Genomic DNA, 21077 nt, shown 5'->3' with positions numbered 1-21077 from the left:
TTTCCTCCCAAAGGCACAAAGGTTGAAATAAAAGTTCCTGCCCAAAGCCGGAGGGCAACACTTGACCCTGAGGTGACGCGCTGGCCGTGGGATTTCAAGGGTCAGGAGAAAGGGGCCACTGAGCACGTCCTAATGATGGCAGGCAGAGCACAGGGACGCAAAAGTGCTTTACTCCCAGAAGTTCACCAGTGTGTGGACAGCACGCACCAGTGAGGATTCTGTCTCGTGCCCAGCGCCGGGGACAGGGATGGAGCCCTCTGCCCAGCGTCCACACAGCTTCACACTGGGTTCTAGAGAAAGACCACGCAGCTCATAAAACCTTGGTCTCTTTCATTTTTCACTTTGCCCTGGGCGACCAGGACGCCTGCCCAGCACCGGGACGCGTCCGTATCCCCTGCCCCGCGAGGCCTGTGCCTTCCCCCCTCGGTGCAGCCATTTCCGGCGGGGAGAGGATGAGGGTCTGGGGAGCTCGGGGGGGATGGAGGAGGGCCTGTGGTGGGGTCTGGGGTCTGGGAAGGGCCCTGCCCTCACACCCCCCTTCCCTGGTTAAGGATTTTTTTGCTGAAAGGGCCAAGGAAATGTTGGTATGACCCCAGAGGCCACAGCGTCTTTTCCGGGCAGCTTGGAGGTCACTCGTGTAGACAGCAGAGCCAGAGGGTCAGCTTCTGGGCCCCGCACCCTCAGCAGTGTCCTCAGATCCGGATGTGGAAGGTGCTAGAAAGAGAGGAGGGCTGTCTGGGTGAGGGCCCCTCGGTGGGACGCCGACAGGCCCCTGGCCCGTGCTGGACGGTCCCTTAGGGAGGGTGCAGAGGACACAACTGAGCAACCCCAAGGACAGGCAGAAAGCTGGACACCCAGCTGTCCCCGGGACCCCAGCCCCCAGCCACGGCCGCAGGGCCACACCTGAGGAAGTCGGGGGCCTTGGCGATCATGTCCTCAAAGTCGGCGAAGCCCAGCTTGCCGTCCCCGTCCAGGTCGGCCTCCTCGATGACCTTGTCGCACACAAGCACCACCTCGTCCTCGTCCAGCTCAGACTTGGTGAGCCGGGCCAGAGTCCGCGTTAGGTCCTCCTTGCAGATGAAGTTGTCTGTGTTGAAGTCTGGGGGCGGGTGGAGGTGCTCAGGCCAGGGGTCCCGCCCGGCACCCCACGGCCCTCAGCCCGTTCACACTCCGGGGCCCCCGGACCCTGTGCCCAGCCGACGGGGGCCAAGGGGGCACAAGACGAACACCACATCCGCCAAGTCAACATCTATGACCCTGTTGAGTCCCCACAATGGCCACAGGTACAAACCTGGTCTGAGACACTTCAGAGTCTGAATCTGAGGCTTGTGGGGACACCAGGACCTCCCGGCCGCACCCCACAGCAGGCCCTGTGCCCCCCGCCCTGGAGCAGAGGAAACTGAGGCCCAGAAAGGCCAAGTGAACGAATCCAGGTCTGAGGGTGGCTTGGAGGGGGAACTGGCCGCCAGCCGAGCCTGTTGGCCGGTAAGCACACCCTTCCCTAAACTGCACCCTGCAGCCTCCCGCAGGTGCCCCACCCCTCGCCCCCCTGCACCGCCCGGCACCACGGGCATCAGGACTCAGAAGCCCTTCGGAGGGAGGCCCAGGCTGGCCATTGTGCACAGAGCCGGGCACATGGTTTGATTCTGCTGCCCACAGCACAGCCGCACAGCTCAGAGAGGCATGTGATCACGGCAGTGACCCCGACATGGGCCCCAGTCTCCAGCCTAGCTCCCAGATGTCTGCCCTTCTTCCGCCCAGACTGTCCCCCACTTGTCTGTCCTGCAAATTCCCGTTGGTCCTTTAAGTTTCAGCTCAAACACCACCTTCAGGGGGCTTTCTAGACCTCCGGGCTCCTCCTGCTGAGCCCCCTGCACAGGCCGCACCCAGACGCTGACAGTGATGAAGAGTGTGGCTGCTGGAGGGACATCACGTGTTCCGCCTCATGCCCCCCCTCGCCCCCCACCAAAACACAAGCTGATTGGCAGGTCCAGCAGAGTCCCCATTGTGCAAGGATGAAGCATTGGGGTCCTGCAGTGACATCCCTGGTCAGCACTGGACCCCAGCGTCTCGCCGTGTGCCCACAGCACCGCCTCTGGGACAGGCAGGGGTGGGACTCATCTCCGCCCCACAGGGGCGCCCAGCAAGCCCTGTGCAGATGTGCGGGCTGCTGGCTGGATTCCTGTGCCCGTTTCACGTGCACAGGCTGAGGCGGGGGGGGGGGGGGGTGACCCTCGCTGGAAGTCAGGTCCTGATTCTCCCCAGCACCAAACCCCCTCTGTCCAGAAGCAGGGCAGCAAGGGGCCTGCCCCTCCTGCCCGGCTGCACCCCCACCCCCCGGCTGGCAGACAACAGCCTTCCCCGGGAGCGATGTCGGGGCCCTGGGACTGGAGGGTAGACCAGCTGCTGTCTTTCTGATGTGCGCACACAGGGTGCATGCGTGGACCCAGACCAGGCCTCTGAAATGGACAAGCTGACTACAACAAAGTGAAAAAGGCTGAGAGGCCCGGGAGCCACCAGCTGATCAAAGGTGCTGAGACAGGAGGTCTGCCCAAGGCTCCTCTGGTCCACGATGGGTCCCAGCCCCTCCCTGGGCCTTAGTGTTCCCATGAGGACCACCGGCCCTGGGCAGGCCCAGCTCATGAGGTTCTCTCCTCTGGGGGTCCAGCGCCCTCTGGTGGCCGTGTGACCACTGTCATAGGCTGGGCTGGGGTGAGAAGTCAGGCCGCCCACCTCCACCTCCAGGGGGTGGGTGAGGGGGCCTGGGAACCTCTCTGCCTGGCAGAGGCGCCCTCCCCCGCCCCTGGTCCCCTGGTCTCCAGTTCACACCTCTAGGACGCCCAGTGACCTCTCCAGAGCCCAGAACTGTCCTGACCTACCTGGAACCCTGCAGTGGACCCGTAGTCCTGGGCACCAGATTCAAACTCCTTGGCTGGCTCCTCACAGCCTGTCCTGTGACCTCCCTGGGCTCACACCACCTGGGTGCATCTCACCTCCTCAAGCCTGGCATGTCCTTGTCATTCCCTCCACTGGGCAGGCCCACCCCCACTTGTCCTATCCAGGGACAGCCCCCTGCCCCCAGGGAGCCAGGACCTCCCTCCCCCCCAGGACCCCTGGAGTCCTCACACACTATCTTTCCCCACAGGTCAGGCACTCTCCCGGGGTCCCTGAGCACCCCATCACCAGCAGCACACAGCCCCTGAGGGGAGCACCCCCAATACCAGAAGCCCCCAAGGGGAGCACCCCCACCACCAGCACTCAGCCCCTGAGGGGAGCACCCCCACCACCAGCATACAGTCCCCGAGGGGAGCACCCCCACCACCAGCACGCAGCCCCTGAGGGGAGCACCCCTACCACCAGCACTCAGCCCGAGGGGAGCACCCCCACCACCAGCACACAGTCCTCGAGGGGAGCACCCCGACCACCAGCACGCAGCCCCTGAGGGGAGCACCCCCACCACCAGCATGCAGCCCGAGGGGAGCACCCTCCACACCAGCAGCCCCTGAGGGGAGCACCCCCAATACCAGCAGCCCCCAAGGGGAGCATCCCCACCACCAGCACACAGTCCCCGAGGGGAGCACCCCCACCACCAGCACGCAGCCCGAGGGCCCTACCGTAGATCTTGAAGGCATAGTTTGCCTTGAGCTCACGGGGAGCCGACTCACAGAGCACGGAGAACATGTCCACAAAGTCGTTGAAGGTGAGGTTGCCCTCGCCATCCTCTGAAAAAGCCTCTACGATCCTTTCCTTGAAGGGGTTCTCCTGGAGGAAACAGCCACAGTGGTTGTGTGGGTGCAGGGTGACCCTGGACGAGTGACCTGACCCCGAGCAACCCTCCACCCCGTCCCACCCGCAAAGTGGGAACCACCACACCTGCGTGACTGGTTTGTGAGGGCAGACAAAGCACGGAAGGTGTGGATGCCAGTCCACGCACCGCACTTCGTGTCCCACCCATCGCTCAGACCTGCACGGAGCAGGGCCAAGGTGTGCTCCCCACTGCCCCAAGGGGTGCACAGGGGTGCCTGCCACCATGGGGAGGAGAAGAGGAGGCCCAGGGCGCAGGCAGCCCTTGGCTATGCGAGGTCAGGCCAGGGTCCTGCCGGGCAGAAGTGGGGCCCCAAAGGCTCGGAGAAACGAGCCCGGACAAGCAGTCAGACCCCGGGCCTCGATCAGCTCCAGGGGGCCCCTCCTCCGGGGAGCCACACCCGACTCCTCCCTCTGATCCCAGGTCTCTGGGGGCTCATGTTTCCTGGAGCCCCCACCCTAGCCCCCACTCTGTGCCGAGCCCAGGAGGCTCTGGAACAGCCGAGGGGCTGCTGCCAGACTGCCCACCCCTCCAGGTACCCTCTGAGCCGTGGCCAGGCCGGTGCCTCACTACCCCTTGGGACAGAGGCGCCGGAGTGGATGCCACGTGGTGCCCTGACCCCGGGAACACACACCCAAGGGCTGGCAGGGGGCTGCTGGCAGAGTTGCACAGCTGTGTGGAGTTGTGCCCCGAAAGCCAACCTTCCCTACTGCGGGACTGCCCTCGACGTACTACAGGCAAGGAGCTTGTGAAATGAAACCTTCGTGTCAAATACCCATGTGGTGTGGCGTCCAGCAGGTACAGCCTCACCTGGGAACATGCTGCAAAACAGAATCTTAGTGCCCACCTGCTGGCCCAGACCGGCTGACCATCACCTGCCGGCCCTGACCTGCTGACCCACACATGCTGGCTCTGACCTGCTGGCCCTGACCCTGAACTCTTGACCCAGACCTGCTGACCCACACCTGGTGGCTCTGAGCTGCTGACCCTGACCCTGACCTCCTGACATTGACCTGCTGGCCCAGACCTCCTAGCCCTGACCTGCTGACCCACACCTGCTGGCTCAGACCTGCTGACCCACACATGCTGGCTCTGACCTGTTGGCCCTGACCCTGACCTCCTGACCTTGACCTGCTGCCCCAGACATGCTGACCTTGACCTGCTGACCCATACCTGGTGGCTCTGACCTGCTGACCCTGACCCTGACCTCCTGACATTGACCTGCTGGCCCAGACGTCCTGACCCATACCTGCTGGCTCTGACCTGCTGGCCCTGACCCTGACCTCCTGACCTTGACCTGCTGACCCACACCTGCTGGCTCTGACCTGATGGCCCTGACACTGACCTCCTGGCCCAGACCTGCTGACCTTGACTTGTTGGCTCAGACCTGCTGACCCTGACCTGCTGGCCTTGACCTGTTGGCCCTGACCTGCTCACCAGACCTGCTGGCCCAGACCTTCCGACCTTGACCCGCTGACCCTTACCTCCTGGCCCAGACCTGCTGGCCCTGACAAGATCCGCAGGCAGCCCTGTGCACGTTCAAGTCTGAGAAGTGATGGTGTGGATAGCCGTGCTAGAGAGGCTAATGCCAGACAGGGAGACAGAGGAATCTAGAAAAGCAGACATGAGGTCGGCCATGCACAGATGACCAGCCGTGTCACAAAGGGGCAAGCAGGTGACACAGACTATAGGGCAGCACTGACCACCCGTATGCAGTCCCCACATGTGCGGCTCATTTATTCAGAGAGCACAGGGGAGGAAACAGGCACAGAGAGGTCCAGTGATCCTCTCAGGGCCACACAGCCACCAAGGGCAGAGCGGCTTCCACCAGGTCTGGGTGCCTCCGCTGCCTGCCCCCCAGCCCACCTGCCCAGCAGCAGCGGCCTCTGTCGTACCCGGAGCTCTGGCATCTGGATGATGAGGCTCATGGGCACGTGGACGATGGGGCTCTTCCTATAGTCCATGGGGACGAGGTTGGGGGCCAGCTCGTAGAACCGTGCGTGCAACCTGCGAGGGAGGCAGAGGGAAAGAGCTGGGCGGGGGGGGGGGGTGTGGGGGGGTGTGTGCATCCCCTGAGTCCCCCTCAGCCGATGCTGTCCCACCTGCACCCGGCCCCCCGCTCCGCACAGGCCCCCTTGCCTTGCTCTGAGCGCAGGAAGTGGGGCCTGGGGGGGGGGGGGCAGCAGGCCCCCATGCTGATAACCGGGTCGAGTCCCCCACCCCCAGCTCTCCGCGTTCCCTCTCTGGGCCCCATAAAGGCCTTCTGTATGCCAGCGGTGTCGCCCCATTAATTCTGCCCCCGGCCGTGCACACGGGTGAGCCGCGCCCCCCAGCTCTCCGCGTGGCAAACCGAGGCCTGAGGAGGTTAAGAGCCGTCTGTCCAGGGCCACACAGCTGGAAGTACGAGGGACGTGGCTGGAACGAAGGCCTGGAGGTCCAGCGCACTGACCCCTCCCCCCCAGTCCTTAAGCCGTCGAGCCCCGGCCGTTTGCTGCCGGGTCCCGAGCAGGCTCCGAGGGTCGGGTCTCTGGAATAGCCGCCGGCAGCCCTCACGCCCACACGCAGGCCCTGCCAGGGCCCCAGTCACTCCCACCTCCCGCCCTGCCGGCAGCCCGGTCAGCGCTCAGGTGGCCCCAGGACACAAGCTGGCCTGAACGACCCGAGGACCCTCCAGGGTGTGGGACCTCCTGCCGCTAGCTCACGGGGAGGCCCATCCTCCATTATTCAGTCCTCTTCTGCCCCTAACATCCGGGAGAAGAGCCCCCAAGTCCCGCCCCACACAAATGCAGCTCAGGTCAGATGAAATCGTGTCCAAGACGTGCTGCCAGATGGGCGGACGAGTTCAGGGGGCACCGAGCAGGGGCTGAGGCGGGTGACCCACCCAACGGGGGGCCTAGGACTCTTGGGAATTGGACCAAAGCACCCCCAGAGCCCCCGCCCTGCCTGGCCCACTCCCCTGTTCTAAGCGGCTGGCCCACTGACACACCCCAGGCCCCCGCAACAGGCCCGCAGCCCTCTCCGGCCAAGCACTTTACTACCCGCCCGGTGCACACGTAACACCAGCCCCGTTTAGCGAGTCCTCACTCTGTGCCAGGCTCTGGGTCGATTCCCCACTGTGGATGACTCAGTTTAATCCCTCAACCACCCTGGGACGTGGATGCTGGCGTCTCTATCAGGCCGCCCTGGCTCTGCACCGGCCGGGTGAACGCAGAGCAAAACGCCATGAGGCCGCTCCCCCAGCCACAAGTCCCCACGACCGTCCCGGAATCGCACAGAAGCGCCACCACTGCGAAACACAGGGCTGGAGGGAAATCCCAAAGCCCGACCCTCGTCAGCAGATACCCGAGTGACAGCATGGGGCCAGGACTCTCCGCCAGGGGCATTCAAGGGCTATCTTCGCTCTCGCTCTCCGAGTCGAGGAAAAACCTGTCCTTGTTTACTGTCCCCAAACACAGAGCCAGCACTTGCATATCACAATTTACACAGCTGGCTTCGCGTTCTTGACAGACATGCTAAACTTCTGTTACATTTCACCCTGCCCTTGACCTTTGACATGTGGGGTGTGATGCTGGGTGCCGTGGGCATTGCCCTCCACCTCCAAAGGCGTGCAGGGTGGCCGCAGCACGAGCCACATGGCAGACTGAGGTCGGAGCCCCACGGACCTCCCCATCAGCGAATGGGGGCTGTCCTGCTGTCCTCACACTTGCGGGGTCAGGGAGGATGGCATTAGCAAGGCCACCTGGCCCTCAGCTGCCTGCCCGCCAGGGGCACCCCACCAGGGAGGTGGGGAGAGGGCCGAGCGCTGGCAGATTGGGGTGTCCCCTGGGGCGGGAGGGCCGACTCCTGCCCTGACGCCAGGACTAAGGTGACCCTGCTATTTTATTTACTTATTTTTTCTAAGCCAAACTCAGAATTTGGAAGGCTGAATCACTGTGGGGAAACCGAACAGTCACCCCGTCCCAGTACAGGGCATGCTGGCCCTGTCCTAAGACCCCGGGGCACAAGTCACACCTGTGCTGCTTCAACTCCCCGGAGCACGGAGCAGTCGGGGAGGCGCCTCCCCGTTCATTTTAGAAACCGAGTAAGAACCTTGCTCGCAGAACCCGACGGGTGGCATCCAAAAGGGACCAACGACGCGCACACAGATGCAAAACTCTTATGAAATATTGGTAAATCAAGTCCCACGGTATTGAGAGAGTGACACATTCAGACCGTGTAGGATTTAAGCCAGGAATACGCCGTTGGACTAACCCTTCGAAAATCTGTGACTACGAATCATATTAATCGGCAAAAAAATTGTCTTGTCAAGTTGGTAGCTACATTTATGACCTGATGGGTGTATGGACACAGGAAAAAAGGCCAAAATGTGGACCACACATTTACGCTGTTGGCCCCTGCGAGGTGGGGGCAGATAGGAGCGAGAAGAAGGGGCCAGCTTTCACTTGTCACTTCACCTGCTCCCAAACTGCTTGAATTTTTAAAGTGGTCACTAAAATATAAATATTTTTAAGTAGTAATTTTATCAATAATAAAGCTTAAAATCCTCAGAAACAAAGGGATGCTCTACCCCCAAATCAACACCCCACGCCACACCAGAGCCATCCCCAGAAAAGCCGGAGGCCGCCTATCACCACCGCTACACGGCATCGCCCCGTGACCGCTGGCCACGGTGGTCAGTGCGGGAAGAGACGGTACATTTAAATATTGGAAAGGAGGAGAATTATTATTCGCCAGAAAACCAAAAACGATCAGTTAAAAAACTATTTGAATGAGAAAGGGCTCAGTAGCCCTTCTGCACAAAATAGTTTTCTTTTTTTTAATGTTTTATTTATTTTTGAGACAGAGACAGAGCATGAGTCCGGGGACGGGCAGAGAGAGAGGGAGACACAGAATCCGAAGCAGGCTCCAGGCTCTGAGTTGTCAGCACAGAACCCAACAAGGGGCTCGAACCCACGAACCATGAGGTCATGACCGGAGCCGAAGTCAGATGCTTAACTGACGGAGCCACCCAGGTGCCCTCAAAATAGTTTTCTATGTACCAGCATCAGCCTATTCGAAAATAAGATATAAAAGACCTAAATCACAATAGGAAACAAAAATCACCTACCCCCCCAACAACAACTAAGTATGAAAACCAAGTGTGTAAAAAGATGTAAAGTATCTGGGTGGCAAGGTAAGTGCCTCTGTTTCGTCTCCACATTTCTGCCAAATGAAGACCATCCTAACTGAAACCTGCAGCGGTTTGTTTGAGAACTTGCCGACCACAATCACAAAGAATGAAACCTTGCCATTTGCAACTACGTGGATGGAACTGGGGGGATTATGCTAGTCAGTCAGCGAAAGACAAACATCATATGACTTCACTCATATGACGACTTTAAGAGACAAGACAGATGGACAGAAGGGAAGGGAAGCAAAAATAATATAAAAACAGGGAGGGGGACAAAACAGACGAGGTTCACAAATATGGGAAACAAACTGAGGGTTATTAGAGGGGTTGTGGGAGGGGGGGATGGGCTAAATGGGGAAGGGGCATTAAGGAATCTACTCCTGAAATCATTGCTTCGCTATATACTAACTTGGATGTAAATTTTAAAAAATAATTAAATTAGAAAACGAAACAAAGAACTTGCCGACCAGATTCAAAAGTCTGTGAAAGCACCAGTGTGGGAAGGGGGGAGGGCCTGAAAGAGGGCACCCGGGGAGGGGGGGGCGTCTGCCCCTCAGCTGTGACAACAGAGTCTGAGGGGACAGCCGGTCACCTCGCGGACCCGAGCGGCACAGACACGGCGCAGCACGGGGGTGAGGACGGTCCACGACAAAGAGCATTTGAAATCACTGGGAGAAGCGGATTCTTCTGGAAGTCGCAGTCTGGTTGGTGGCCCGCATTTGGGCTCAGCGCTCACGTACATACAATTAAATTAAATTGAAACAGTAATCCAAACTTTGGCTGCCAAAACTTACAAGTGAAAACAGGACAGGAAAAGTCTGGACTGGCCCCGGGCCAATGAGCGGTGGTTCCTGTAGAGTCCCCCTAAAGCCACCACCGTGCGGGTGGGCCCGACTGTGGGCTAGAACCCCGGGGCAGTCAGTAAATGACTGGGGGAACGGAAGACAAAGATGCAACGGCCAGCGTGACTGAGGAAGGGGGGAGATGGGACCTCACGCAGGGCAGCTGGCAGAGCAGATGGTTCAAAAGCGCTCTCAGGGGTGGGGGGCAATTTAGCAGTAAAAATCAAAAGCCTTAAGAATGTCTATACCGAGAGAGAGAGAGAGAGAGAGAGAGAGAGAGAGAGAGAGAGAAAGAAAGGTCTATACCTTTCAATTCAGAAATCTGTTAGGAACTTATCCCAGGGGCGCCTGGGTGGCTCAGTCAGTTAAGTGGCCGACTTCTGCTTAGGTCATGGTCTCACGGTTCGTAGGTTCGAGGCCCCCCGTCGGCCTCTGTGCTGACAGCTCAGAGCCTGGAGCCTGTTTCCGATTCTGTATATCCCTATCTCTCTGTCCCTCCCCTGCTCATACTCTGTCTGTCTTTCTCTCAAAAATAAATAAACGTTAAAAAAAAGTTTAAAACAAAAAGAAGAAAAAAGAAATTTACCGCAGGGGTGTGGGGCACAGCCATGCTGTCACAAAACTAATTACAATGGCTGAAAACCTACACGTCCAGCCAAATGAATTAAGGATGTGGCAAGATCATGTTTTTAAACCTATTTTTACAGTTTGCTTAAGGAAAAGCAATTTTAAGCACATTATAAAACAACATGAGACACATTTTTGATAAACACACACAGAGGAAAAACACTGACACGATACACAGCAAAACATCAACACTCATCACCGCCAAGTGATGGGGTTACAGGTAATTTTCGTCTTCTCTCGACTGGCTTTATTTCTGATTTTCTTTTAATGTTTATTTACTTACTTTGAGAGAGAGAGAGAGAGAGAGTGAGCAGGGAGGGGCAGAGAGATGGAGAGAGAGAATCCCAAGCAGGATCCGCACTGTCAGCACAGAGCCCGACACGGGGCTCGAACTCATGAACCGTGAGATCATGACCTGAGACAAAACCAAGAGTCAGATGCTCACCCGACTGAGCCCCCCAGGTGCCTCTGTTTTCGAATTTCTCTATGGTCATCACGTATCACATATGAAATAAAAAGCTTAATTAAAACAGAGCCCACAGAGTTTTCAGCACGTTGAGAAACCAAGGTACGAAACACTGACACAGGGAAACACTCTGCAGTGCTAGTTGGAGGGCCTGTCTGCACCGGGGGGCAAGGACTCGGGTCCCCTCACCGAGGAGCACAGGCCCACGGGGGGCAGAGGGCAGTCAGAGTGCCACCTGGGACCTGCTAGGAAGAGGGCTCCGCATGAGGGTGGAAAAGGTGCACGCGAGCAACTGTATCCACCTGGCGGTGGCGGGGGGGGGGGGGGGGGGGGGGGGGGGGGACCGCCGATGGTTATCTGTGACCCAGGGCCGCTGCAAGGAGAACCTGTGCTCGGGTTTCCTCTGCACCATCCATCCACCGGGCCAGGGCTGGGGGCAGCTCACCAGGCGGGCCGGGGCCCGGCTCTGCCGACGGCCTGCTGCACGCTGCCGAGCTGGGCTCCGGGCCTCGGTTGCCCTGCCTGGACCTGAGGTGTGAACGGCGGAGAGGGCTCACCTGGCAGGGGTGGTCCGTCCCTGGTAGGTTTCACTGGCCCTCGCTGGGGCCCAGAGAGAAGGTTGGAGAAAAGAGAAGGGGCCAAAATGGAACGGAGCTGTCGTGGTGCCTCCAGGGGCCACAATCCCACGTGCTGCCTGCTCTCACCACCCCTGCCGAGGGTGCACGGGTGGGCCATAAAACCCCAAGCGGCCCCGTGTTGTGCTGAACACAGGGGCCTGCTGGGGGCGGGGGGACAGTGCAGAGACAGGGAATGACCCACAGCAGGCGCTCCATCCCCCGCCCCCTCCTCCTGACATGACCACTTAGCAGAAAAAGCACAGGTCTGGTCCCTTGGGTCCCCAGTGAGTGTTAACACAGTGGCAGAGCCTGAATGAACCAGGGACGGGACAAGCAGGAAGGGGCATCCAGCTGCCAGAAGGGATCCTACCCGTGTCTGGACCCCAGGCCCGGCCTGGGCTCTGGGTCGAGCTACAGAGGCTGGGGTGCTGAAGGGTTCAGAGTTGGGCAGGCCAGGACTGCGGGGCATCCCCCCATCTGCCTGGGGCTCGTCACTTGCCAGGGGACAAGGGACACCCCAAAGACCTACCACGTTTGGTCTAATGCCTGGCCTTCGTGCCACGTGCCCGTACCATGGGCAACCTTGCTGCTCTCAGTGAGACCACTGGAGGTAGGCATGGGGTGAAGCAGGCCTGTGTCCTTGGCCCTGCTGCTCCTAGCCTGGAATGTTCTCTCATGGCCTTCTTCACCCACGTGGTCTTCAAGCGCTCACTGGGGGCTACCAGGTGCTGTGCCCAATTACGGGGCGGGGAGGCTGGGGCCCGGCTGACTGAGATTTCAGGGGGAGCCAAGCACATGGGCCAGGAGCCCCTGGAGCATCCAGGACACTATACGAGCAGTGACACAGGGGACACGAGCAGGACACATGAGCTGGGGTGGCATGGACGACCACGGAGGTGGGTCTGGAAGGGGGCACGGGAACAAGGTGGGTACCAGAGGTGAAGAAGGGGCCGCCGGGTGGCGGAGACAAGCTTTCGCTGCCAGAGCAGGAACGGGCAGGGGCCTCAGAGGACGAGCAGCCGGGGTGTGGCCTCTCCAGAGGCAGGGGCCCTGCACAGAGGATGAGCATGGTGAGGCTTCGGTGAGGGTCTGTGCCCAGGACGCCACCGGCAACGGCTGTCGTTACGGCTCTGCGGGCCACCCCGTCCAGACGGGGACCCCACCCCACACATCATTCAAGTCACAGACCAAATCCCACTGTGCAAACGCCGCGCCCTGGTGCTCCCACCTCTCAGCCCCGCCATGAGGTAAGTGTCCCCGCCCCCACTTTATAGAAGAAGCGAGGCTCGAAGCTTGCCCGGGGCCACAGAGCTAGGACGCGGGAGTAGGGCCCAGGTCTGCTGATGCCACAGCCGGGGCTCTGCCCGTCACCCCGCCTCTCCAAGGTGGAGAAGTGGGGACCCCTGTCTACCCGGGGGCAGGCTGAAGAGTGTCCGGGGCAGAGGGGAAAGGCGGAGGGAGCTGCCCGTGTGAGCGAAGTGGTCAGGACAGTGACAAAGCAGAGCTCGCCTGGGAAGCTGCTGCAGGCTCTAGCCCCAGCCCGCCCATCGGCCTCCGGGGAAAGCGGTCCTGTGACCTCGCCGGCTTTTAACGCCACCTGGTAGCTCAGGCACAGGGCCCGTGAGGGGCCGGGCCCGGCATCCTGTGGGTCGTGCTCACTGCCTGGGCCTGGGGCTCCAAGGCTGCCAACCCCCTTCATCTCTTCCCTCAGAGCCCGCCTCCTCCATCCCAAAGAAAGGAGTTGTCCCGGAAAAGGAAGAGCCCCTGGCAGGCAGCTCTGGCATGCTGGGGGCATGCAGGCCAGGCCCTTGACTTCTGGGCCTCCCAGGGCAGAGGGACATCAGGGCTGGAGCCAGAGGGCATTTCAGGGACCCCGAGTCTGACAGATCTCCGGACACGGTCAAATAAACAGCAAGGGGCCTGGAGTCAGAGGCCAGGTCTTCAGGCCCCACAGCCAAGTAGGGACAAAAGGTTTTCCTGTTACAAGGTCGCAGGGAGGATAAAATGAAAACGTGCCTGAAACGGCCCCCCAAAGAGCCGGGCACGCAAGACGGAGACACTTGATTCCTGGCAGAAGTGTCTGGGCGCCGGGCGGGGTGGGAAGTTCTCCAGTTCACAGCGGCCTGCGCTTGGCTCCAGACAGGCAGATGCCCCCCTCGGTCCCAGCCCGTGCAGCCAGCCCACGCGAGGTGCCCGGCCCAGCTCCAGCGGGCGAACCGCAGGCCACACTTACTTGAGGATGTCCTTCTTATTGAAAAAGGTGCAGTCCTGTGAAGGGAAAACACACACACAGTCCGCTGCAGGGCCCACGCCCCGCTTTCCCTCGGGACCTCTCGGGAACCGCCTCGGCCTGGGCAGAGAGCAGCCTGGTGGCCCGGAAGCCACCTCCTGAAGCCGTGGCCTGGCCCAGGGAACTGCGGCATGGTGTGGGGGTCTGTGGGGCAGCCTTGGGGGCGTGCACGCACAGGCGGGGGACGAGCCGGAGGTGGATGGCACCGACTTGTGGTCTGCTCTGTGGGACGGCGGGGAAAGGGGCGGGGAGACCAGTGAGGAGGTAAGGCCGGCAGGGTCTCAGCTGCAGGGGGCGCCATCCACACTGCAGCGCGAGATCGGTGCCCCGCGTCGCGTGCCGTGTGTCCCAGGCACAGAGACGGAAGGTCCCGGGCACACAGGCTGGGGAAACACCGACATCTACGTGGCATCTGAAGCCACAGGAATAGAGGGGGTCACACGGGGAGGCGGTGGAGGCCAGGTGAGCGGAAGCGAGGAGAGGAGGAGGCAGGGGGCAGCGGCTAGGACCCTCAGGGTGGGGGCAGCACTCGGGTCCTAAGGTCACCCAGTTATAAACTGGTCTCCGGTGTCCTGCCTTGTCTGTGTGACCTGCCTCTGTCCACGGGCCGGCCTGCCTGGTGGCGGTGGCTGTGGTGCCTGGCCCCGGTGCGATGTATGGAGGCAAAAACACCCCAGGGATGAAGGGCTTTTGTGCTCATCCTGGCCCTGGCCCCCCTGCCCTCGCCGCCGTTGCCCCTGGGGATGTGCTGACCAGGGGCTCACAGCCGCGGCCCAGGCTTGCAGCCAGCCAGGCCTGCCCCGCGTGAGACCCGGAGTCCCCGGGCACCGGAGCAGCTGTGCCGCACACTCAGGAAGCCCAGAGAGGAGGCGCCCGCGGGAGGGCTGGAAAGGGGGAGCCGGTGGGAACTTCCGGGTCCCCTGCCACCCAGTCTGCCGCCCAGGAGTTAGGCCAAAGGCCCGCAGGCCGCCCTGCCCTTCTCGGACCCCAGGGACTTGTCCTAGCGGGCTAGGCTTTGCCCTAGGCAATAGCTCCTCTGCCCCCACCCTCACCAAGCTCGGAGTCCCTGTCTCCGACTCAGGCGGGGACGCGGGGACGGATTTCCTGAAGACCCTGCAGCCTAGCTGAGTCTTCAGGCACAGACCCTCCTCGGCCCCTCCCAACCTGCCTGGTGGGGGTGTCGGCATAACCAGGGACAGGGAGAGGCCCTGGCCTCCCCTCTTCCCCTCTGCTCTCCCTTCTCCCATGCCCTGGGTTGAAAAGGAAATGTCTGGGTCCTGACCCAAAGGCCCTACGAGCGAAAGGGCCCTGGTCCCTTATCACAACCACTTACACCTGTCTACATCAACCGTCCTCAAGGTGTGGTTCCAGGACTGGCCGCACCAGCATCACCTGGGGACTTAGTGCAAATGCAGGTTCTCAGGCTCCGCTCCAGACCTGCTGCACCAGAAATTCTGGGGGTGGGGCCCAGGAATCCGAATCTTTCCAAGATCCTCCACCCGCAGTGATGCTGTTGCTAAAACGAGGGCCTCAGCTCTGGAGCAGAGTCACCTGGGGTGGAGCCCGGCATCAGAGTTTGCAGAGACATTCCACGACTGCAACGTGCAGCCCAGGCTGAGAACCACACCCCACCGCAGGCCTGGTCCGTGGGGGCTCTGGTTATCCAATTTTGTTCGACCCTCGTCCCTAGCCTACGGTGGGGGGAGGGGGGGAAGGCAGGCAGGCATTATCTCCCCACTCTACAGATGGGAAAACCGAGGTTCGGTGAAGTTGAATAACTTGCTCTAAGTTGCACACGCAGCCCAGAGGGCTGACTGCAACCTGGGGCTTTTGCTTCTTGACCGCAGTCCACAGACTGTAGAGTCCAGCCATGACCACGTCCACTGACCGCTTCCTGTCCTGCCTCGGCCGCGTACTCCACATCCAGCGCCATGGGTGCTCGACACAGGGCTCCGGGACGAGGAACAGGTCTTCCCAGGTAAGCCCTCCACACGCTTCACTGGCTGCAGGATGTCTCACAACAGGCATTGGCCCTGCTTAACCGAACTTTCTCCTCGTCCTGAACACGTGGCAGCAGCTGTTTGTAGGTTTTCAACATTACCACCAAACTGCCACGAACCTGCTCACCCACTAACGTTTTGCTTTTTCTTCTGCTGACCTTGCCTGGACCTCATCCCAGGGAGGCAGCTCCCGGGGGGTGAGCGTGGCGAGTACCGTAAAGGCTTCTCAGGATTCTGGCAGTGTTGGCAGAGAATAAGGTTTCGTACTCAGATTCTAAGTGTCTTGTCTTGCCTTGGATCCTTGGGTGGAGACAGAGGAGGGGGTCCCCAGGTGAGTTACAGGGCTTGCTCTTAACTGAAAATGTGGGCTGCCTGTGAGACTTGAATGGCCAGAGGAGCAGTGGTGGGTTCTGGGGGAGGCTGGGAGCCCTGCTCTGCAGTTTGAGGGGTCTGGGAGATTGATCTGGAGGGCAGAGAAGTCTGGAAAGAAACCTGAACTTGGGAATCACTGGCACCCGAGGACTGGGGACAGGGGGCCGTAACTGGGAGCCTGGCAGGCGTGGGGCTGGATGGAGCGCAGAGGGCGGGAGACTGGGGCTCTCAGGTTTCGTCAGCCCTCGTTCCTCCCACCCTGCCTGGCTCTGGTGGAGGATCACAACCCAGCACTGGGACTGGCTCCCAAGTGTAACCCAACGCTAGGCTGGTGTGAGCGGAAACTCAGGCTCCCCACCCCCCATGGGGCTATGCTTCACTTCTGGGCAGGGTCCGCCTGCTTGCCTGTGCCACCCCCCAGCCTTCACCCACGTGCTCCCTTCCACCCAGACGCCTCCTTCTGGGCCTGCGGGGGCCTACCTTTCATAGGCCCTGCTCAAGCACTGCATTCTCTCTGAATCTTGCAGAGCAAAAGTTCCCCTTCCCTCCGGGTCTTCCACGGACCACTAGTAGCCTCCTTCCCTGGAGCACATCGTACTCTCATGAGGCCAAGGTTGACCTCTCCGGGACAAAGAGCACACACAGGCCCTGCCCCCAAACAAAAGCAGCGAGCCTTGGATTAAAGGATTCAAATTCCAGTTTGAGCCTGGACTGTGCCAGGCACTGAGTGGCTCCTCGGCCTTTGTCTACTCTTCTGTGAAATGGGGCTGATAATCCGCCCCCTCGTGAGGATCCTAGAGGGTATCCGTTCCAATGCCTGGCACACAGCAGTGCTCCATGAATGTGGCTTCCTGGTCCTTCTCAGGGCCTCACATGGAGCTGATAACCATTATTGACGGCCAGCGTTTCCGAGGAGAAGGGGCCTCAGAGGACTCACACTTCAGGCCCATTACGAAAAGAAATATTCATGAAGGCAACAGGCAGCCACAGGAGACACTGCCGATGTGCCTCTCTCCCACAGCACACTCCAAGCAGGCCCCCTCTGCCCAGGGGAGTCGGGCAGAGGCGTCCCAGTTGGGCCTTGAAGGATGAGGGAAATCTGAAGGGGCGTCCCAGAGCATGGGCAAAGGGAGGGAGGAAGGAGGCCAGCGACAGCCCAGGGGTGGCTGCCGCACACAGGGCAGGGAAGGAGGCCCGGAGGCTGGCCAGGGCCCCAGCAAGTCAGGGGGCTGGGCTTCATCCTGCAACCACACAAGCCTCCCCGTGGCAGAAGGGCTTCGGGGCCTCGGATCTGGGCAGTTTCCTGGCTCTGGAGGCAGCAGGTGCTAGGAGGGTCTTAGCAGGTGGCTGCTGGGGGCTGAGGGACCTTGCAGGGGGGCGTGGGAACGGGCACATGGCCTGCCTTCTTGCTCCAATTATTTCCATGCTGGGGCCAGAGGTAGAGACCCCAAACGGGTAAACAGGACACCCCCAACTTAAATCTGACTCGGGGGCCGATACACCTCACTCCCCACCCAGACAGGCCCCCAGGTCATTTCTGCTCTGCAGAGACTCATTCTCCTGGGCTGATTCCTGGGATCGGGGACCCTCCCTGCAGCCCACGTCTCATGACCCTCCAACTCCGTGCCAAGGTGGGCGCTGGGACAGGTGTCTCGGGAGGGGTTCGAGGCCAGCGCGGGGCCAAGAGTAAGGAGGCTAAACGGGGATGAAAAGGAACGGCTACCGCGAGGAAAGCGCTCTCATCGCAAGGGTGGGGAGACTGAGGCTGCAAGTCACATCCCAAGGTCACGCTCCTACCTGAAGGCAGGGGCAGAGTCCGAACCCAGTAACTGGCTTTGGGGGCCTCGGCTCGCGGCCAAAAGCAGGGGAGGGCGGGCGCCGGCTCACCTGGTAGTTGTCCAGCTGCTCCTCCGTGAAGATGGTCTGCTTGTTGCCCATGGCGGTCGCCGCGCCGTCGTCCGGGCGCCGAGCCCGAGCCCGCGGCCACCCGGAGGCGGGAGTGCGACCGGAGCCGGGCGGGGAGAGGCCGGGCGACCCCGCCCCGCGGTGCGGTGCGCCCACCCCGTCAGGGGGCGGCCCCTTCCCTCCGCGGGAGGTGCTGCCCGGCCTCTCCCCGCCTCACTTCCGGCTGGGCGGGGCCAGGATTGGGGCAGGGCGCAGCCGGGACCTCCAGCTGGGCGGGGCCAGAACTCCCTGCTGGGCGGGGCCAGGACCCCCGGCGGGGCGGGGCCAGGACTCCTGGCTCGGCGGGCCGGCCCTCCGCTGCAAAGGATGGGTCAGTGAGTTGGCCTTTCTTTGCAGGTGAGCGGACCTCTGGCCGCTGCGCGGGGGGGAGGGGTGTGTGCATCTCGGGCCCTCTGGGTTCCTTAGCGGGACAGGATTCACTAGCCTTTCTTTGCATCTTTGGCTGCACACGAGACCGAGGAGGATTTACAGGACTTACCGTGTCCAGTGAAGTGTGACAAAGGCCAGGAACTTTTAAAGTCTTTATTTATTTGTTTTAGAGAGAGAGCGCGTGCGCGAGCAGGAGACGGGGACAGAGGGAGAGAGAGAATCCCAAGCTGACTCTAGGCTCAGTGCAGATGGTCACTGGGCTCCATCCCACAATCCTGGGATCATGGCCTGAGCCGAAATCAAGAGGGTTCCTACACCGACTGAGCCACCCAGGCGCCTCACCTGGGACTTCTAAGCAAATGCCAAAGACCACAGCAAACAGAGCCACTGCTAAGTCCTTCCAGGAATCCCACCCATACATGTGTTATTTCCAACCCCAGGAGAGTTGATTCTACTGGCATTATCTGCATTTTATAGGTGGGGAAGCAGGCTGAGAGAGGATCAGTAACACTCCAGGTCCTACAGCTGGGAAGCAGCGGGACTGGGCTGGACTCAGGTGCTGACTCAGCCTGCTGTTCCACACCTGGGCTTCCATGAACTCAGCATGTTATGCTTTAAAAATAGATGGTTCCTTTCTTTAAGCACGTGGGAGTCTCCACCCCCCCCCCCCCGAGTTTCTGATTTAGTATGTCTGGAAGGCCCAGAACGTGGGGGTCTAACAAGATCCCAGGTGTTGCTGGTGCTGCTGGCCCCGACCACACTTTGAGAATCATCGCTGGAGGTTAGAGGCTCCAAGTGTGGCAGATTTCCCAGGTGTTTCTACATGTTCCTTTTACCTGAGGTTCCTGTTTGGGGTTTACCTAACATTTTGCCACCTTCAGGTGAGGACAGCAGCTATCAGCTAAACAGACAAGCCACCCTCTTCAAATCCAAAGAGTCACGAGAGGCAATCAGAAGGGCAGGAAGCAATTCAGAAGACGTGCGATGGGGTCTCAGCCGTGGGAAAGAAGGCAGGCTATGTGACCAGTAATTCGGAGACTGTGGAATTTTAGAGCAGAGACACCTTTGTAAGAGTCTCTCTGCACCTCCCTTTTCTCCCGTGTGAGAGAGCTGGGGAGACGGGAGCCCCCTTAGACCACAGAGTCACTGTTACACGTTTCCCTCTCGTCATCTTCGACGCCACGCTGCCCATGAGCAGGCCGGAATTCAGTGTTCAGATCCTGCCCGGGTACACTGTCTAACACGCTTGCGTATTTGTGTGACATGCGCTCCATGCAGAGAAGCCAGAACCTCTGTGAAGAAGACTAGGTTTTCAGTTCTGTGATTCTGTCTTCACACCCATGTGAAAGTTCCCTTAAAACGTCCGTGATCACTATTGCAATGGCAATAGTGGAGGAGGCCCTCTGTCCTAAACTATTACAGCAGTGCCGTGAGGGGGCAAGTTACAGTCCCATGTTACAGTTGAGAAAGCCTGGGCTCAGAGAGGCAGAGTGACCCGCCTGGAGCCACCCAGCAAGGAAGGGGCAACACAAAACGTTTTATCCACGCCTCTTAAGTCTGTAGAGTTGGCCTTATTGCCCATTTCACAGATGAAGCAATAGTCTCAGAGAAGAGCTGCTCAGGTGGTAACAGGTGGATTTAAGTCTTGATTACACGATGATGGGAACACGGGGTTACCACTGCTTCCGGGAGCTCGACTCCTAGTCAGCCGCCGTCTTATAAATGACACGCCCTGAGAAGGTATGCCGAGAGGGAGCTGAGGGTCCCATGGTGGCGCCCGGCACTTTGCAAGCACTCATTAAACGTTGGCTTTTTCCATTTCTGACTCCTTCCATAAAGTTTAAAAGTTGGACGGAAAACGCGAGGGATCAAAACCCAAGGAGTGAACTTACACAACAAAACACGAATCTCTATCCCTCTTCCCTGTCCTTCCTCCTGCACTAGTTGCCATTCTTTGTGATGAAATGTCCTTGGTCTGCAAGTAGTCTTCTATGACTTGGAGCCTGAGGGGACCTCTATGACGGGGACGGAGACGCTGTCCTGGGCCGAGGCCTGGGCGGGATGTCTTCTACGGTGAAGACGCCTCCCTCCCGCAGACCCGGCCTTTGCTGTCCCGCCTCAGGGCCCCTCCTGGAACGTGCTACCACTATCTCGGCTTCCCTATCTTAGTGGCCGTTCAAACCTCATTCCTCCCGGAAGTCTTAACTGTGCACAGAGCACTGGTCATCTTGGCCTCTCCCAAGCTGCAATTTATATTCTGGGAGCGGTTACTGGGTCCACCTCAATCTCATACACACACCCCTGCAACCGCCTCTTTAACCTAACTCAGTCCTAGCACTGGACAGTTTGTCTCCTCATTTCCCCGTATCTCCAGCATTTTGCACATAGATCTTGCTACTTTGGGACGGATGCATACACAGCCTGGGGCTGTGTCTTTTGGAGGGGGCAGGTGTTGCTTCCTCTCCAACACTAGGGTTCAGGACGGCTGCAGCACATCTTATCTGGCTCTATCCCCAGGGTCTAGGACACGGTCTTGGTAAATAGCGAATCAACA

The 21077-nt window shown here is 60.0% G+C and overlaps 1 protein-coding gene across 5 annotated transcripts; it reads right to left on the bottom strand.

Annotated features, from left to right (window-relative positions):
- Positions 1 to 149: 149 nt before the first annotated feature.
- CIB2 (calcium and integrin binding family member 2) lies at positions 150 to 18262 on the bottom strand. 5 transcript variants are annotated; one of them, XM_043554588.1, is made up of 7 exons: positions 18077 to 18252; positions 13761 to 13795; positions 12461 to 12577; positions 5701 to 5812; positions 3615 to 3762; positions 904 to 1099; positions 150 to 714 (listed from the first exon to the last, which is right to left on the bottom strand). In XM_043554588.1, the coding sequence occupies exons 4-7, from the start codon at positions 5767 to 5769 to the stop codon at positions 693 to 695; spliced, it is 435 nt and encodes a 144-aa protein (XP_043410523.1). In that variant the 5' UTR covers positions 5770 to 5812; positions 12461 to 12577; positions 13761 to 13795; positions 18077 to 18252; the 3' UTR covers positions 150 to 692. The 5 variants fall into 5 exon arrangements, with proteins under 5 accessions (XP_043410523.1, XP_043410521.1, XP_043410520.1 ...); XM_043554586.1 differs by lacking the exon at positions 12461 to 12577 and having other exon boundaries at positions 3666 to 3762; positions 18077 to 18262; XM_043554585.1 differs by lacking the exon at positions 12461 to 12577 and having other exon boundaries at positions 18077 to 18258.
- Positions 18263 to 21077: the final 2815 nt, after the last annotated feature.

The sequence above is a fragment of the Prionailurus bengalensis genome, chromosome B3 (genome assembly GCF_016509475.1).
Source record: "Prionailurus bengalensis isolate Pbe53 chromosome B3, Fcat_Pben_1.1_paternal_pri, whole genome shotgun sequence".
NCBI lineage: Eukaryota > Metazoa > Chordata > Mammalia > Carnivora > Felidae > Prionailurus > Prionailurus bengalensis.
This window is presented reverse-complemented; position numbering and strand designations above follow the sequence as displayed.

Excerpts from the sequence above, each read along its gene's own strand:
- CIB2 (XM_043554585.1), bottom strand. The coding sequence starts at position 18,127 with ATGGGCAACAAGCAGACCATCTTCACGGAGGAGCAGCTGGACAACTAC. Across the intron at positions 13,796-18,076 it reads AGCAGCTGGACAACTACCAG|GACTGCACCTTTTTCAATAA; the intron begins GTGAGCCGGCGC and ends TTCCCTTCACAG. Across the intron at positions 715-903 it reads AAGGCCCCCGACTTCCTCAG|CACCTTCCACATCCGGATCT; the intron begins GTGTGGCCCTGC and ends CTCTCTTTCTAG.